General features: G+C 42.3%; 1 protein-coding gene across 1 annotated transcript; it reads right to left on the reverse strand.

Annotated features, from left to right (window-relative positions):
* Nucleotides 1-16,648: 16,648 nt before the first annotated feature.
* On the reverse strand, nucleotides 16,649-19,158 carry htr1b (5-hydroxytryptamine (serotonin) receptor 1B). Its single transcript, XM_034222387.1, has one exon. It carries the CDS (start codon nucleotides 18,762-18,764, stop codon nucleotides 17,643-17,645), a length of 1,122 nt encoding a protein of 373 aa, XP_034078278.1. The 5' UTR covers nucleotides 18,765-19,158; the 3' UTR covers nucleotides 16,649-17,642.
* Between the last annotated feature and the right edge of the window lie 220 nt (nucleotides 19,159-19,378).

Below are 19,378 nucleotides of genomic sequence, written 5' to 3' on the forward strand. Positions count from 1 at the left end.
TTCATATTTTCTAAAGATGTGGAAATGGCACAAAAAAAAACTTGAGAGCTGTAACCAAGACAACTGTAACAACATGAGTAGAGAGCCACCAAGGTTTTTCAAGTCCCTCTCTTACTCCATTTTGCCAACCCAAACTTCCAGGTACATGACGGGACACCTTGCTTGTTTTTGTTGTTTGCGCTCCTCTGGCTGGGTGCTGGCAGGTGGAGGGCAGTGATGTTGGCAGGTGGAGGGGCAGTGATGTTAGCTGGGTGCTGGCAGGTGGAAGAGCGATGTTTAGTCCAAATATTTCCATTGCAACGGCTAATGGAAATGATTGCAGCTGTGGATCTGTTTGGGGGTTGCTGGATGTGGTAGCTTGGCTGCTGTTGTTCCTTTTCACCTTTTTGGATTGGCTCTTGCTTCCAAAATGGCCATCTTTTAATTTTATTTTTTCCCCGTCATTTCTGATTTGTTTGGCCTCAATTCTCAGCCTCAGCCGTATGAATCTTTTTACGAGTTTTTGTTGTACTCCACAGCATGACGGAAGCCTGCTGGAGAGGGCCTGAGCTTCTTTCTCCAAGACACCCACTGCGTTGGGGAGCTGCATGAGGGAGGAACCAGTCTTGGTCCTAAATAGTTCCTCAATTTGGTGAATGAAGTCAAAGGCTTCTTGGGAGGGACGACAAAGAGCACCTGCCTTGAAGTCTTTCAAGTCCACTAACAAGCTGTTGTCACCAGAAGGACTCTCATCATGGTGCTCTGTTGCAATTTTGCATTTTTCACAGATGCTGGCAAACTTGATGATTTTGTGGACGATGTAGCCTGCAAGATGGAAGAGAATACATTTCTCAGTTTTTGTGAGGTCAGGTGCTGCTGCTCTGTTCACCGCCATCAGCTGTTCCACTCTAATTGATGGGGTGATTTTTGGCTCCCCTGTGTCCAGGAAGTCTGCCAAAAAGCTACTGTGGTCTTCCTGGTAGCTCCCAGAGCTGATGGTGGTGATGAACTGCCCCACAGATATGATTCTCAGTGTATGATGGAATTCCACTGGAGTTGGGACAGGATTTTTAGACCTCACACAGCTGAATGTATTTTCAATGCAGTCTTGTGTGAACCTTGACGTTAACACAAACCTGTGTCCTTGTGTAAGCATCTCCTCTTGTATGGCCAAAATTGATGTTGTTGCCATTATCACCCCTGTTTGAACAGGCTTCCAACCTCCCTTTTGACCTATCTTTATCCCACGAAACAGATGGACGATGTTCTGGAGGAAGGTGATGGCCTTTTGGTACTCCTCCATCTTGAGCCTGCTCAGGGCTGTAATTGGATGGCGAGATGACATCAGATCAAACCAACGATCAACCTGCTCCAGGAACCACGCTGTCGTCAGGTATGACAGAGGGTGGTTTTCTTGCTGCACCATGTATTTCAGCCCAGCACTTGTAGCCTTACTGAACACATTTAGAGCAAGACCAACCTTCATCTTATCAAAGTGACTTGGCTCGATGGCTGCAGCTGAAAGATGGGGAGCTATTTTTAAGGCCATCCCTTCCTGAAAGGTCAATAAGTCCTTAATGGGGACCACAGAAACCTCGTTAGAGGGGAGGTTCTTTCTGTTAACAACATCCTCAGGAATTATGAAGACCTGCCCACGGACAAGGGCACTTTTTTAATTTTTTACCAGATGTGGGACATCGGGCATGAAATCGGGCCTGTCTGGTTTTGCTGGATGTGGCACCGATGTTTTATTTTGGTCCACCCCAAAGGATTTTCACATGGCTCGGTTAGGGCTACCCATGTCGGTGGTGACATCAAGCACATGTAGCCCTCTGTATTATATCAATAATGATTGGCCTGTACTCTGCTCCATTGGTAGAATTGCCAGTGTAATGATATGCCACTACTTGCTTCCACCGTGTTGTGTTTCCAGCCAACATAAAACACACAAGCATGTGTTGCCACCCCTGTGTGACCTGGTAAAGTCACATCACCGTACAGTTTGCCTGTAATCATGTCTAACTCCACACTTGGTATGATTGCCATTTCATCCAAGATAATCTCCTCTCACTCATCCCTGAAACTGGTCCTCCCGCTGTACTTCTCGGAGACTTCAACCTCCAGACGGGGAAGATAGACGAACTAACATCTCTGTTAACCGCCTTTTCTTTCTCACTGTCTCCATCCCCACCGACTCATAAAGCTGGCAATGTCCTTGATCTCATATTCTCAAGGAACTGCGCTACTTCTAACCTCTCTGTAAACCCGCTCCACACATCCGATCACTTCTTCATTTCATTCTCTCTATCCCTTTCCAAACATAACAAACTAATCTCTTCCCATCCTACACTTGTACGCCGTAACCTTCGCTCCCTCTCCCCCTCTACCTTTGCCTCGTCGGTACTCTCAGCCCTCCCTTCCTCTGATTCGTTCCAACTCCTGCCTCCAAACTCTGCTGCAGAAACTCTCCTCTCTACTCTCTCATCCACTCTGGACTCGCTCTGTCCTCTCACATCTCGGCAGGCTCGTCAGTCCCCTCCTGCTCCCTGGCTAAATGATGCACTGCGTGCTAATAGAACCGTCCTTAGGGCAGCAGAGCGGAAATGGTGGAAATCCAAACACCGTGACGACCTCCTAACCTATCAAGCTCTCCTCTCCTCTTTCTCTGCTTCGATCTCTCAGGCAAAAAGCACTTTCTTTCAAGATAAGATCCAATCTTCCTATTCCAATCCTAAAAAACTATTTTCCATCTTCTCCACCCTCTTGGACCCTCCAAAAGCTCCTCCCCCCTCCTCACTTCTGTCAAGCGACTTTGTTACCCCCTTTGAAAAAAAGGTTGATGATATTCGCTCTTCTTTTTCTGACTCACCTTTACTCACCGCTGGGTCACCAGACCCTCCTTCCACCAACACACTTACCTCCTTTTCCCCTCTCTCTCCAAGTGAGGTTCTTACCCTCATTACCTCTGCCCGCCCTACCACCTGTCCTCTGGACCCTATCCCTTCAAACCTCCTTCAGACTATCGCTCCTGATATTCTACCGTTTCTCACCCATTTCATCAACACTTCTCTAACTTCTGGTCACTTTCCAAACAGTCTCAAGGAGGCAAGAGTAAACCCTCTCCTAAAGAAACCCACTCTCAACCCGTCTGATGTTATAAACTACAGGCCTGTCTCTCTCCTCCCGTTCCTGTCTAAATCACTTGAACGCGCTGTCTTTAAACAACTCTCCTGTTATCTCAATTAGAACAACCTTCTGGATCCGCACCAGTCTGGTTTCAAGGCAGGTCACTCCACAGAAACTGCTCTCATTGCTGTCACGGAGGAACTGCACACTGCCAAAACTGCATCCCTCTCCTCTGTCATCATCCTTTTGGACCTGTCTGCTGCATTCGACACGGTGAATCATCAGATCCTCCTTCGCACTCTCCAAAAACTTGGAGTTTCAGGCTCTGCACTTTCCCTCCTCACCTCATACCTGAAAGACCGTACCTACAGGGTGACTTGGAGAGGGTCTGAGTCCGACCCTTGTCAATTAACTACGGGGGTCCCTCAGGGCTCTGTTCTTGGTCCCCTCCTCTTCTCCCTGTACACAAACTCGCTCGGATCAGTCATTAGCCCGCATGGTTTTTCTTACCACTGCTACGCTGACGACACCCAATTAATTCTGTCCTTTCCCCGCTCAGAGACCCAGGTCGTTGCACGCATCTCTGCTTGTCTAGCTGACATCTCTCAGTGGATGTCTGCTCACCACCTCAAGCTCAACCTTGACAAGACTGAGCTGCTCTTCCTCCCGGGAAAAGATTGTCCCACTCTTGACCTAACAATCAACATCGGCACCTCAGTTGTTTTCCCCGACTCAGACTGCAAGGAATCTGAGTGTGACCCTAGATAACAACCTGTCCTTCACTGCAAACATCGCTGCTACAACCCGTTGCTGCAGATACACGCTTTACAACATCAGGAAGATACGTCCCCAGCTGACTCAGAAAGCGACTCAGGTTCTGGTCCAGGCTCTCGTCATCTCACGCCTAGACTACTGCAACTCCCTCCTGGCTGGTCTACCTGCATGTGCCATCCGACCTCTGCAGCTCATCCAGAATGCAGCGGCTCATCTGGTCTTCAACCTTCCTAAATTCTCCCACACCACTCCGCTCCTCCGCTCCTTTCACTGGCTTCCGGTAACTGCTAGAATCCACTTCAAGACACTGGTACTTGCTTACCATGCTGCGAATGGATCTGGCCCTTCCTACATCCAGGACATGGTTAAACCGTACACCCCAGCGCGTGCACTACGCTCTGCATCAGCCAAACGACTCGTTGCGCCCTCGCTGCGAGGGGGACCCAAGTTCCCATCGGCGAAAACACGTGGGTTTGCTGTCCTGGCTCCAAGATGGTGGAATGAGCTCCCCATTGACATCAGGACGGCAGATAGCTTGCACATCTTCCGGCGCAAACTGAAAACTCATCTCTTTCGACTCCACTTCGAGCGTTAGAACTATTAACGAAGCACTTTTATACTAATAAAGGACTGGCTTACCTAAAGCCAGTTGAGTAGCACTTGAAATGTTTGGCTCTATGAAACCTGATGTACTTATATGATTCTGTTTTCTTCAAGGTTGTGTCTTCCTGGTCGAATGTACTTATTGTAAGTCGCTTTGGATAAAAGCGTCAGCTAAATGCAATGTAATGTAATGTAACACACACTCCCTTTCAAGGTCTGTCAATCTATCTGCCTTCAATTTTAGGAAATCAAAGACCTCTGTCAACACACCAGGCTCAAACTTAACACATTGCATCCTTCTTTGCAGTGTCCTTATTCCTGGAAGGGGAATCTTCAATTCCTGCAGAGTTTTGTAACCCGTTGGTCCGCTCGCAAAGCGAATTTTTAAAGCCTTCTTAATTGTCTCATTGCTCCATTTCATCCCCTTTGTGGTGAGTCTGCCTAATGCCTTCAGTTGGTCTTTTGAAAACGTTTTCTTATATTTCTTGTCCCTAATTTTCATTGTTTTTTTGAGAGCTATATTTTCCTTCCTGATTTTTCTTAGTGCAGCCTTTGCTTTTTTGGTGATTCCTTCTTGGCTCTTTAATTTTCTCTTTAATTGTTGTAATAGATCTGTTTGACTGGCTGCTGGTTCCCTCGTATGCTGACTGGCTGCTGGTTCCCTCGTATGCTGACTGGCTGCTGGTTCCCTTGTATGCTGACTGGCTGCTGGTTCCCTCGTATGCTGACTGGCTGCTGGTTCCCTCGTATGCTGACTGGCTGCTGGTTCCCTCGTATGCTGACTGGCTGCTGGCTGAGTGGGTGGTGTCCGCCCTCCCTGTCTCTCCTCCCTAGCCATGTCCTCTCTTTCTTCACCCTCACTTTCCTTTCTCTCAGTCTCCTCATCCCTTCTTCCCTCAATCTTTGAGACTAATGTAAGTAGAAGACACGGCACTGTACATTTTCGAACATTTTAAATATTATACCACTTAAAAATAACAAATATTACTTTTGTTACTAAGAGTTCATACTTATTATACCTGTGTCACCTTTCACACTATAGCTGTGATCATTAGCTATGGGCTTTGTAGATACAGGTCCCGGGGTGAATCGTGGTGCAGGGGCCCTTCTCTTTTTGACCACAGGGCGATGCACGAAGATGGTGGGTGTAGTGGACATTTTATTATATCCTGATATGTTTTAACCAAATGTGTCTCATTTGGTTAGATGTGCTGTTTTCCTCTATCTATCCTACTTCAAGGCCACAGAGCTGTTTTGGCTATTGGGTTGAGACTCACACAAAGTCACACGAGAACTTCTACAGCTCAAGGCCAGGTGTCTAATAACAATGTGACCGTGTGAAGACAGATTTCTTACCTTCTCACCCTTTCCTCAATATAAGCTTGAAAACTATATTGAACTGCGCACACTCGCGCAGACTATCCTATACTCTGTGAGACCTGTGTCTATATTTTATTGTATCTGATGTTTGTTCGAATAAACATCACCAGAAAGACAACTCTGTCTGATTCACCATTTATTTGTTTTCTGACTTGTACTCTACAGTATTGGGGTTTTTAGATTTCCATAACAATTGGCGCTGCGAGCAGGGTCTCTGCAAGTTCGATTGGGAACACCTACGAACGCTGGTTGGTCGCTCCAGGATCCTCGGATTCCCTCTACCCCGCGACAAAAACAGTACGGGACGAGAGGACCAGCGGCGGGGGTGGAACTGATTGACTTCACGAGATCAAATGGACTTAAAAAGGCTTTCCAATACTGGGTGAGATGTACAATGTCTAAATTGTTTAAAGTTAAACGTAATTAAAACTCCATGACGTTTATGAAAGGGGCTGCTCGAAGAGGGTTTATCCCGTCGTAGATAGTGGGTTTACGATTAGTTTTTTGTGTGATTTGTACTGTGAAACAAACATCACATAGGGTTTATCCCGTCGTAGATAGTGGGTTTACGATTAGTTTTTTGTGTGATTTGTACTGTGAAACAAACATCACATAGGGTTTATCCCGTCGTAGATAGTGGGTTTACGATTAGTTTTTTGTGTGATTTGTACTGTGAAACAAACATCACATAGGGTTTATCCCGTCGTAGATAGTGGGTTTACGATTAGTTTTTTGTGTGATTTGTACTGTGAAACAAACATCACATAGGGTTTATCCCGTCGTAGATAGTGGGTTTACGATTAGTTTTTTGTGTGATTTGTACTGTGAAACAAACATCACATAGGGTTTATCCCGTCGTAGAAGTGGGTTTACGATTAGTTTTTTGCGCGATTTGTACTATGAAACAAATGAGGTGATTTTGTCATGGGAGCAAGGCAAAGTAGGGGGCTTATACACCCTCCTGAGGGCCCGATTGTAGACGTCATGAGAGTAAAATATGGTGAGGACAGTCTGTCTAAATTAAATATATGGACGGAAATGTTCGGATTTCCTAAGGGAGGTTTTTGAGTAAATTAAAAATCAAGAACCTAAAGAATAAACATCACCAGAAAGACAACTCTGTCTGGTTCACCATTTATTTGTTTTCTGACTTGTACTCTACAGTATTGGGGTTTTTAGATTTCCATAACAATTGGCGCTGCGAGCACTTAATTAAATGCACTGGTTGCAAGATAACAAATGTGAGTTAATTGATTTTAGATAAACAGTTTAAGTTGCAACATTAATTTATAAGTTAGGTTGATGTAATAATGTTGGTAATTACATCAACTTAATTGTGTCATTTGAACTCTGATTTCTGCGTTAATTGACTTCACCCTAAATTCAAGTTGAGGTATTGTAATGCAATTGGCTTGATAACTTAATTGTTCTACACCTTGAGTTAAGGATTTCAAATCCACTCCCACTTAAGATGCCTGGACAAGTTCCCACAGTTAAGACAAATAGAAATATACAAAGGACATTTTAAGGTGAGTGTCATCTTTTGTCATTCAAATACAACTCGAAATTCAAACTCTCCTGATTGAAACATCATGTGTTGAAATAACCAACTGCAGTTCAAAAATAAAAAGTGAATTGCCTAATATTTTTGTTGTGGAATCAATTAATTTCTTTCTTTAAAGGAAAAAACATGAATAAGCTAAGAGAAAAAACCCTATTGAATACAATATTATTTGGAGCAACTTAATTTACAAATGGCTGTCAACTTAAAAACATTTGTCCATGTTCAACATGTGGTAATTAAGTATACACAACTTAAGATTACATTTAAATCATACGGTAAAACAAGTTGGAACTTTTGGAGTAATCAACTTAAAAACTTGTGTTTATGCTACCAATTATTAAGTAAGTGGTAATTGAAAACACCTGATTGTAGAGGAAACGCCTTCTCCCCTAACTCGAATAACTTTGTTGCTTTAACAAAATTTCATTAGAAGTTGTCTTAACTCAATAACCATCGATGCAACCTATTGCCTTGATTCTCTTTGTTAAGCCAAGCATTTGTTTTTAGAGTGTACGTAGACTGGGCCTCCCATATAACCTGGCTGAGCCGATATAAAAACAATCAGCCAAATAACTTTTCAATACATTATTGATTACTATTCTTTAAGGTACTTTTAGGTTGGCAGTGAACATAAGTCAGAGGTACCTGGTGTACTTTTCCTTCACTACATGTATTTAATACCTTTAGTTACTTCACAGATGTGGATGAATGATGTGAAATATAATCAAGTGATATAATCAGACTTTAGTTCCACCTGGAGTAAATCCACAAGCTACCCTGCAGAATACAAAGTCATTCAAACTAGCTGCACCTTTACCAGCTTTGAGAACACTTTCATGATCAATCATTATAAAACATATCATATATATTATTCTGAAATGGACCAATCTGCACAATGAATACTTTTACCGTATTATATTTTGATAATACTTTTCTACTTCTTCTTGAGGAACATTTTGAATGCAGGACTTTTACTGTACCACTCTGGTACTTCTACTTTTACTCAAGTAAAAGATCTGAGTACTTATTCCACCTCTGGTAGTGCATTAGTCTGAATTCTAGCTACAACACCACGCAGAGCTGCATAAAAATAGCCTCACAATGGTAACAAGTGGAACATTTACAGCTGTAAATCCTGGACAAATCTCCACTCGTTCGGAGGTTTTGTCTCTGATCTTTTTGACAGGAAACACTGGAGTGCGTACCGGAATCGTTACATGGAATAATGACCCCTTGTTTAAACAGAGAGGTAAACACCAGCTGAATGCCATCAACAGCTTCACGTTTCAATGGGTACGGGGGTTGATTTGAACGGAACGTGGACATTAAACATACGTCATATCTGTGAGCTGCCCAGAGATAGTATGGCACATCTGAAAGCGCGGCAGGAAGCTCAGAGATATGAGAATTACCTCATCATCCTCAACCAACAGCAATGTGCGTAGAACGGCTACGTTTGTGCACATTTTCATCTTATACATGTCACCTGACATATAGTACATAACATATTCTGTGTGTGTAGATGTCCAATCAGTGACTGACTCCAAATCTTTAACGATTAGACCCAAATCCCTCTATCTCTCAGTGGGCCCCCTGGCTAGTGAAATGTGTGGACCGCCCCTGGGATTTGACACAGTTTGTGTTGTGTGGGTGTGCAACAGGAACTAGCTGCGCAGCAAACTTCAAGCATAGTTTTAAGCATGAGCTCCTCATTCACACATTCTAACAAATTACTCTCATCATTCCCGGTCAGGGAACCACATTTACACGGATCATCAACAACGTTAGTACTAGTACAATGCAAAAAGAAGCTTCCATGAACACCGCAGGTGGAAAACACGTTGATCAGTCAAACCGCAACAACGCCTGAGAATCAGGATATGTCAGCAGCCATTTGATTCACATTCACACAGTTCTTTATCATCAAAAGTTTTTTTTTGAACCATCGTAGGAGATGGCTGCCGGACTTTAATACCCTCATTTGTTGAAAAATGAGATCTAAGCCGAACTGGAGAATCAGATCTCTGCCCAGTAAATTTATTAGGCAGACGGAGGATAAAATAAACTGTTTTTTTACTGATGTGGGAAATGGATTGACTATCATCACCGTTATCTCTACTCTGAAGTGATACAAAAACTTCTCCTTTACTGTTACCCCAGCCGCTCCTATTGAGTGCATACATCTACCACTACATTTGCAATCAGGCAAATCTGCCCTTTTTACTATAGAACATCAACACCCATGATAGCTAAAGTTAGTGTGGGACATTTCTCAAATGCTGTTTCACTGTCATATTTCAAATATGTACCCTCTTTAACCACAGGCATGTCTTCTACATTTTCCAATTTTCAATGTTTTCGATGTGTGTGTGTGTATTAGGGCTGTGCAATTAATCGTATTTTAATCGCGATTACGATTATGGCTTGCGACGATTAGGAAAACAGCATAATTGACAAAATACGATTATTTTGCTGGGTGCGCTTTCGCCCCTCCCTAAAAGCCCACTCGGCCACGTGGGAGTGACATGTGTTGTGAGTGTTCAGCGCAAGCGAAGATGTCAGAACAAGAGCAGCAACTAGTTAAAAAGAAGGGTCGCGGGGAGATTCCCAGTCGATCGCGAGATGTGTCTAAAAATAGAACAACAATATTCTGTTTTATCGTTAATGTCCTGTAACATAATGTTCCCGTGCCAGAATAATGCACATGAACGCATCAAAGCTTTGTGATTGGCCGGCCTCACCCCATGTGTCCGGGCGTGGCTGGTGAGCAGTGCACTAGTTCGCTGACGTTGTCCGTGTCAACAGCATGGATAGTCAACAGGAGTGACAGTCCGCACACACACAAGACCGCAATTATGGCAGAAGCAAAAAAGCCCAACATATATAATTCTCACTCCGAGTGGGAGGATCATTATTTTTGTATCTATTCCAATTCAAAGTCCATCTGTCTCATCTGCAATGCGAGCGTGGCTTTATCGAAGAAGGGTAATTTAGGAGCGGCATTTCAAAACAGTGCACAAACGCTACGAGACGGAATTCCCTCCTAATTCTGCCCTACGCTCCAAAAGGGGAGGGGCCTGAGAGCACAGCTAAATGCACAGCAGTCCATTTTCACCAGGCCCAACAACAAGAGCAAGGCTGCGACCATAGCATCTTATCGGGTCAGTCACGTTCTTGCGAAACACATGAAGTCTTTCGAAGACGGCGAAGTTGTGAAAGAAGCTTTCCTGGAGGCTGCGACGCGCTTTTGTGGGACAGTAAAAATAACAGCAGCATTTCAACAAGTTTTTGATATAATAAAAACTCAATTTAGATACGTTATTAATCTGCTGTAAGTTTTAGTTTGTTTAAATTTATTCATGATAATTATTGTACAAAATGGTATAAGAATGCAAACATTAAGATCTGTTCTGTTTAAATTGATTATAGTCTATCAGTTCAGAAACTAGTGTTGCTTGCATCCTATTTTAAAGGCATTTATTTTTATACTCTAATAAAATGCAACAAAAAATGGGTTTGATTCTATTAATGTTGTCTTTTTTATTGCACTGTTGCTGCAGCAGATTACTGTGTAGCTTCAGATCTGAGTTGTCTTATTAGTAAGCCTAATTTATACTTTTGTAGCAACACTATTTTTATATAATGGCAAAGAAAGGGTTCTTCAGAGTCTTTTCTTTTTTTCCTGTGTCATATGTGGCAGCACTGCCACAAGTTCCTCTTCAGAGAGGGTCTTCAGTACAGGTGGCAATATTGTCACCTGCCTGCGCTCATCTCTGAAACCAGACCATGTAAACAGCCTGGTATTTCTTGCAAATAATCTTTAAGAGATGACATGAGCAGCCCTACCAGCATTTGCCATGGTGGCCTAAACATTTTTATTTGGTCTTAAATTGTAGTTCAACATTTATTTCCTGTTACTTCTGGACCATGACGGTTGGCCAGCCTTCAACGTTTAACTGAGTGGAATATGTTGAATATGTTTTACCAAAATGTTGGCTATATGTTAAGGAGTTTTCAGTAGGTTGTGACAGTGCACTGCAACATGTTTGATTTCATTTATTTTGGTCTAATTTATTTTTATTTATCATATTAATATATGTTTAGTATGGTTTTGGAAGTGCGCTCCAACACATTTATTGATCTTGTTTATTGGTAAAATATTATTTGTTTTAAAGTTCAATGAATAATCGTCAAAATAATCGTGATATCAATTATTGACTAAATTATCGTGATTATGATTTTTGCCATAATCGCACAGCCCTAGTGTGTATTCACTTCCCTGGTTCGATGATGCTGGCTGAATTTCCATCTCGCTCGATCGGGCCCCTTCCTCCCCATCTGGTGTAGGTCAGTCTGATTGTGAATGGCCCCGTCCTTGCTGTCCCCCTCTCTGCCTCCACTCGCCAGTGTTCTGTGAGCAGTCCCATAATCCAATGTTCAACACTGCCACACTTGAAACATCTTTCTCAAATGAAGGTCTTGCTTCTCGTCTTCTGCCTCGGAAAACCTCTTCTGCCTCTCCCTCGGTATTGTGACTGGCCAGCATTCTGCGTAGCTTGCGCTGTGTCTGTGAGTCCGTTGAGAAAGGCATTACTGAGGTGTGTTGCCCAAACACTTGCTTGGGCTTGGGTTTGTTTATCCCGCTGTTGTCCCCATCTACTTGGGGCTGATGGGGGTGGCGAGCTTGGAGTTGACTGCATGGCTGGGGCTTGTAGTGGCGGTGGAGGTGGTTGAGGTGGGCCAGCCGGATTGCCAGGGTTGTACCCCGGGGGAGGGAAAGGATACCCAGTCGAGGAGAGGTCATTCAGGCCTGCAATGGAAGAACACAGAGATGTCTGGGGTTTACATGGTTTTGGAAATAATTTATTTTCCTTCTTTTCTTCACATTCATCTTCAACCTTAATATTTTCTTTAATGCCCCAAGGCCAACTGCCTTCTTTCACAGCATTCTGCTTAATCCTCCCAGTATTTATTATAAACACTTTCTGTGAGTGTCCAGTTTTCTAGCCTTTTACTTTAACTTTATTTGTATTTCTACTTCTTGTAATTTATTCTTGAGGAACATTTTGAATGCAGGACTTTTACTGTACCACTCTGGTACTTCTACTTTTACTCAAGTAAAAGATCTGAGTACTTATTCCACCTCTGGTAGTGCATTAGTCTGAATTCTAGCTACAACACCACGCAGAGCTGCATAAAAATAGCCTCACAATGGTAACAAGTGGAACATTTACAGCTGTAAATCCTGAACAAATCTCCACTCGTCAGGAGGTTTTGTCTCTGATCTTTTTGACAGGAAACACTGGAGTGCGTACCGGAATCGTTATACGGAATAATGACCCCTTGTTTAAACAGAGAGTTCCAACACCACGAACACCACAAGGTAAAAAGCCCATAACATAGATACCTTACACGTTCGGCTAGAGAACCTCACTTACGAGACGACGCAAGGCTTCCAGGTCATGCCCCATTCATAATAGCCTCTAGGAACATGCTCATGCAGCAATTTGCTCTTGACCTGTGTCATATTATATGTCTGTTTGATTATCCCAATACTGAAGAAGTGCGTTTCCAGCATGGTATCTTTAGCTTTCGTTCAGTATACTGCTATTCCATTACAAGACAATCCTTTGCGCCACAGTGAGATAGACCAGCTAGAATCAGAAGAGTCTGATTCCGACACTACAATATAATCAATATAATCATGTGAATCGAGTGTACTCTCCTCTTATGCTTACATTATATTGAAGTCTGTCCTCCACAAAAACAGCCAGTTTTCTATGATATATTTGTGATGTGTTTACTCAAACCAGTGATGGAGTGTATTCATTGATGTGTGATATCAGTCTATCCTGTCATTTGTTTTTTATTGATCAAGTATGATCAAAAGGGGGGAATGTAGTGGAAATTTTATTATATCCTGATATGTTTTAACCAAATGTGTCTCATTTGGTTAGATGTGCTGTTTTCCTCTATCTATCCTACTTCAAGGCCACAGAGCTGTTTTGGCTATTGGGTTGAGACTCACACAAAGTCACACGAGAACTTCTACAGCTCAAGGCCAGGTGTCTAATAACAATGTGACTGTGTGAAGACAGATTTCTTACCTTCCCACCCTTTCCTCAATATAAGCTTGAAAACTATATTGAACTGCGCACACTCGCGCAGACTATCCTATACTCTGTGAGACCTGTGTCTATATTTTATTGTATCTGATGTTTGTTCGAATAAACATCACCAGAAAGACAACTCTGTCTGATTCACCATTTATTTGTTTTCTGACTTGTACTCTACAGTATTGGGGTTTTTAGATTTCCATAACATGGGTATAGCCTCTGCTCTCAGCCTAGTCTTGCCCTTTTTTGTCTTGACAAACTGGTCTGCATCAAAATGTGCCTGCGGAGTGACTTGAGGTTACTTCACACACAGAACAACTGTGTCTGAATCTTGTCTGCCCACATACATATTCCATAGTGGTTGAATACACAGTATTAGGAAACACTTTATACTTACTGGACATGTTATACTCATTACATACTGTATATAAATATGACCAAGAATGTGAGACAACTTTATAGAAATTAATATCACATCTGTTACTGATGCCATTTGTCATACTTTGTTAAACTTACAAATAATAAAGTTCCATAACTTCAGTTGGGAACAAAGACCACACCTTATCTCCCCAAGGCAATTTCCCATCCAATAGGTGTGCTATATAGGTGTGTATAACCCTTTCTCCTGTCTGTTTATCCCTCTTTCAGCACAAGAACCAGAGGGGGATTAAATGGAGCCTGAATACCTGCACTGAGACCCTCACCCTGCACCCTGAGTCTCAACTCTGTGTTTTTCAAGCCTTTCCCTGTTTTTTTGTATTAAACAAAACATTAAGCTTTCCCAATGGTGTGGTTTTCGTTTTGTGAAAAAGTGCAAATGCAGTGTTTGTATATAATTACATCACATATTTTTTTGCTGTTGGTCGTGAAATTGCTCCTGCTGACTTGAGCCAGACATTTTTTCCTCCGCTCTGTGTCAGTGGGGAAGCCGTACATTCGTACTCCTTTCTCGGAGCGATTTGAGCATCCCCAGGCAGCACAGCAAACCATGGTGGCGACTAGGAGGCAGCAGAGCAAACAAGGACAACACGGAGGAAAAGGCACAGACAAACTGCATGATATGCTATTCAATGTTTATTGAATTCCATGTATTTGCAATGGATGTTCCTAAAACAATACATTTAACATCATCATCATCATGCTGCTGCTGCTGCTAGTCCTTTGATAGTCACCTGTCGGTCTCCTGTCCTTTCTGAAAGCCATAAAGATGACATTAGTCATTTAGATAACTTGTGTCCTCAATTACCATGGTTACTGAAACTACCATGAATTTAAGAAAATGGTAGACATTAATCTAATCTGAATTTTAAAGCATTAGTTTAGATCCCTTCCCTCTAAATATATCAATAAACATTAGAAAGTGATGCTCCTGACTACCATACAGGTTTAAGAAGATAATATTGGTTTTAAAGAATTCAAAGCTATAAATAAACAGCAAAAGGCTTTTTAACCAAGGCACTGTTAGCCTAACATGTAAACTAGTTGTTCACACTAATCCTAATATTATCACTTAATATTAGCAAATTCTATTTTATTTTTTAAAACATATTGATGTAAATACATACACATATCGATTTGTTGTATAAATATTGCAAATCAAAACCTTTATTCACTAATAATTACCAAAAATCGTAGTTCTATCTCCTGTTATCAATGCATTCACATTGCCCGCCATGAACTTCCGGGGAACGATCCTCTTCTACATGAACCACGTGACGATAACCGTTTTTGGACTTCCGTTGTCGTAACTCTTCTATTATATGGCTCTGGTCCACACTAGTAAAGTAACGTGTTGACATATTGTTTAAGAAAACTAAAAACTCTACATTGTCCCCATTTTTCATCGTAATATCATCTCGCAAAATTAAAAAACATGTATAACATATATGTCCTTTATGGGCTTCAGTTTGTAATCATGCTATCATTCTTGTCAGTTTTCAATACTGTTTTCTTTTTCCGAAATACTGTTTTCTTGCTCAAACGGATGTTTCCAAAGACCGTGTGTAAACATTCCATCAAAACGTTGGGAGCTTGAAAATCTCAATGTGCAGACAACCTCTCTTTTTCCTTTGTTGGTTGTTGTTGTTTTAAAATCCTGAACCTGGAGGCGTTCACTGGCTATATATATCACAACGGCTATAATTCATGTGCCAGTTTTGTTCCGAGACTTTGTTGATTCACTTATGTCCTTTGAACCGTAGGTGACTGTAAGTGTTTTTTATTTAGTATACGTATCTTTTCAAATCGGGGAATTCATTTGTTTGTAATGAGTCTTTACAAATATGTTTTCTATGACAAACAGAAGTTTAAGATGATAATTAAAGATAAACCTTATAATTATGTTGTAGGATCTCTTGTTTATAAACTTGTATGTGTGGATTATCTGCAATAAATGTGGACCTTTAACTCAAAATCTAACTAAAAAGAGATTGCTGTTGTCCAGAAGACTTTGTTTATGAATATTAAATGCACTTTTATACATTTCTTTCATTGCTAAATTCCGTTATACTGATAAAAGTCCTTTGAATGTCTCCCTGCCCAGGTGCACTCATCTGTCATGCATGACAAGCCATATACAAATTCATACATGGAAAGCGTGAGTGTGTTAGCAATCATGTTCGTTAACAATACGAGTGGCCCCTTCTGTGAGTGTGAAGCACAAAGCCCAGAGCATGTCCAGTGTCACTCATGACTTATGGAACTGTGTCAGCCCCTCTCCACGCAGACCGTGCCCTCCTCCGCCTGCAGGAAGGCGGCGAAGAGACAGAAAGGGCAGGAAGACGGTGGCGAGTTCAAACCTTGGTGAGAATCTCCACCACAACAGACTCTCGAGATAAACGTCAAGAGGAACTGATGTGAAATGACGCACATTCATCCAATTTAATCTGTGTTACTTTATGCTCCGCCACGAGCACCTCAAGAGGTTGTTGGATTTCATTTTGACATCATCGTGATACACAGGGGCCATTGTCTCTTAAAACTCATGTCAAGGTAACATTTGACAACAAAACTAAATCTGTCAGAATATCGGAGCTGCTTTCAACATGCCAATAATGATAAAATAAATGTTTTTACTTCTGATTTTTTATTCATAAAACTCCCACTCAACAACTGTGCCAAATAAATAGCTTAAAGACTTTATTGGACAGCATCTCGAACAGATACAATCCTAGAACAACATAATTTCACATAATGCTGACAAACTCAGTATTATCTTTATAGCTCTGCAGGCCAGGCTCTAAAATGTAAATCATTCTCAATAGTCATGATAGGCAGATCATTTCACACATGAAAATAACATTATAGATACAGATTAAATGTAGAAATTAGACCCACACAGTAAAATAAGGTGGTATTTGTTCAGCAACATTGAACTCATGGTCAGCTTTCAGCTCAGTTGGGTAAATATCAGCTACAGTTTCTTTGTTTGACACCGATATTAATCTTTTCTCAAACTGCATGAGTGTGATTGGTAAATGACCAAAGACAGACATAGAGTAGCAGCAAGCAGTCCATGACCACAAGGAAAATATATATCACTGGTATAAGTTATCAGAATACATAGACATGATGTACACATGATGCAAAAAAGATCTTGGGTACACATTTCATTTTTTCACTTATCATGTCAGATGTTCATGATCTCTGCTGCTACCTTGCATTAATGTGGCAGTCTTCACATGGGAGTAGCTCACTGTGCATTGGTTCACGCAATACTCCAAACAGGAACACAGAATACAAAAAAAACATTACTGAATGTATCCTACAACACTGCACATTTGCTCATACAGAGAAGCATGTATGACAAGTGAGGTGTGAAGCTGAATTTCTCCTACTTCTTAAAGTCAAATCCTTTTTCTTTTAAAAAAAATCAAAACAAGCTTTTTAAAGTAGCCCTGTTTTGGTTTTAGCATCACATCCATGGGATTTACTTTACTACATTAATAAAAACTAGAATTATATATCTCATGTCTGCACATCCTCTTGTCAGTCCCAGAAATTATATTTGTTATGGCATTCTTATTATATTATCTGATACATTTATATAACGTTATATCAAAACATAAATACATCTTATTGGAGACTAAAATCACATTCCTTTACGACCTGCAGCATCTGAAGCGCAAAAGTTTATGGAAAGCCTTCTTGAAGTCCTCATTGGACATTGTGTATATGATCGGGTTGACGAGGGAGTTCAGATAGCCCAACCAGGTGAAAAAGTCAAATAGCTCGGCGTTAAAACATGTTTCACACGTGGCCACCAGCAATGTGTAAATGAAAAACGGAAGCCAACAAACAATATAAGCGCCGAGGATTATCCCTAAAGTCTTTGTCGCCTTTCTCTCTCTGGCTGCAGAAATACGCTTTTTCTCCAAAAACGCGTCTGACACGGTCACTTTCACCTGGTTCTCGCTTGTTGAAGACCCGGTGTCGCTGGACGGGGTGTCGTGTTTCCCACACTGCAGAGACGCCACGGATCCTGGAGAGTTGGTGACCAGGTGCGCAGAGGTGAGTCTCTTCCCCACCATCTTGGGGGACTGCTTCAGGATCCGTTTCCGTGCCTCCACGTATATCCGCCCGTAGAGGACAATCAGCAGCAATGTGGGGATGTAGAAAGCCCCAAAGGTGGAGTAGATGGTGTAGAAAATATGATCCGTGTTGACGCTGCAGCTGGTCAGCTCCTCCGCCTTCACCTGCCTCCAGAAGAGAGGCGGCAGGGAGATGGAGATGGCGATGACCCAGGCTGTGGTCACCATGCCTGCTGCGCGCCCCGGCGTGCGCTTTTTGGTGTACTCCACTGCGTCCGTGATGGCCCAGAATCTATCCAAAGCGATTACGCACAGGTGGAGGATGGACGCCGTGCAACACGTAATGTCCGAGGAGAGCCAGATGTCGCACACGATTTGCCCCAGCGTCCAGGTGTGGATGACCGTGTACAGGACGCAGATGGGCATCACCAGGATGGACACCAGCAGGTCGGTGATAGCCAGAGAGGCGATCAGAAAGTTTGCAGGAGTTTGCAATTTCTTAGACTGGGAGATGGTTGCGATTACGAAGGCGTTAGATAAAGTGGTGGCGAGCGTGATAACGGAGAGGATAACTGCCAGGCTGATCTGAAAGGCGAGACCATCTGCCACATCCACAGTGGATGGATCTGTAATAAAACTGTCGTTTGTGCTGTTCACCGGCTGAGTTGGCTCGACTTGACCGAAACTCTCCATAACTTTTAATCACTTTTTCGCATATTTTATGTTGCCCTCTGAGATGTTAAGGTGCCCTTTCTCTTGATGGACGTCGCCTTTTCCGTGCCATCCGGACAGATAAATGGCAGGGTCAGTCAGAAAAATAAAAACGGATTCCTTTCTTCCTCATGTTCTTCTTTCACATCAGGTGTGTGCAGATGCCACATTCTGGAAACAAATAAAGTATCCATTCTACGCAATTCAAACTTTTCCGTTGTGTAGCCATAAAAACAGTTCCTCAAGTGCTGTACACAACATTAAAGAAAATGAATATGTGTTAAAATTCAAATGAGGAGTGGTTTGCCCTGATTTCCCAACATCTGGGACGATTTCAGGGATAATCCTCCTGTAGGGCAGAGGTTCTCCAGAGCGGTGTCTCCTCAGCCCCCTGTGGATGAGTGGTGAGCAAACCCAAAGTCTCAGTTTTATGGAGACTCTGACATCAGACAAGCACCACTGATCAGCCTTGTTTCTCTCTCTCTATCCATCTCTCTCTGTGTGGAGAGTATCTGCTGGGTCATAGTGCCCAGTGTGTCTCATATGGTGCCCACTAAAGATTGTAATTGAACCCATAATGACCCACCGTGACACGG

This window comes from Gymnodraco acuticeps, unplaced genomic scaffold (genome assembly GCF_902827175.1).
Source record: "Gymnodraco acuticeps unplaced genomic scaffold, fGymAcu1.1, whole genome shotgun sequence".
Classification (NCBI taxonomy): domain Eukaryota; kingdom Metazoa; phylum Chordata; class Actinopteri; order Perciformes; family Bathydraconidae; genus Gymnodraco; species Gymnodraco acuticeps.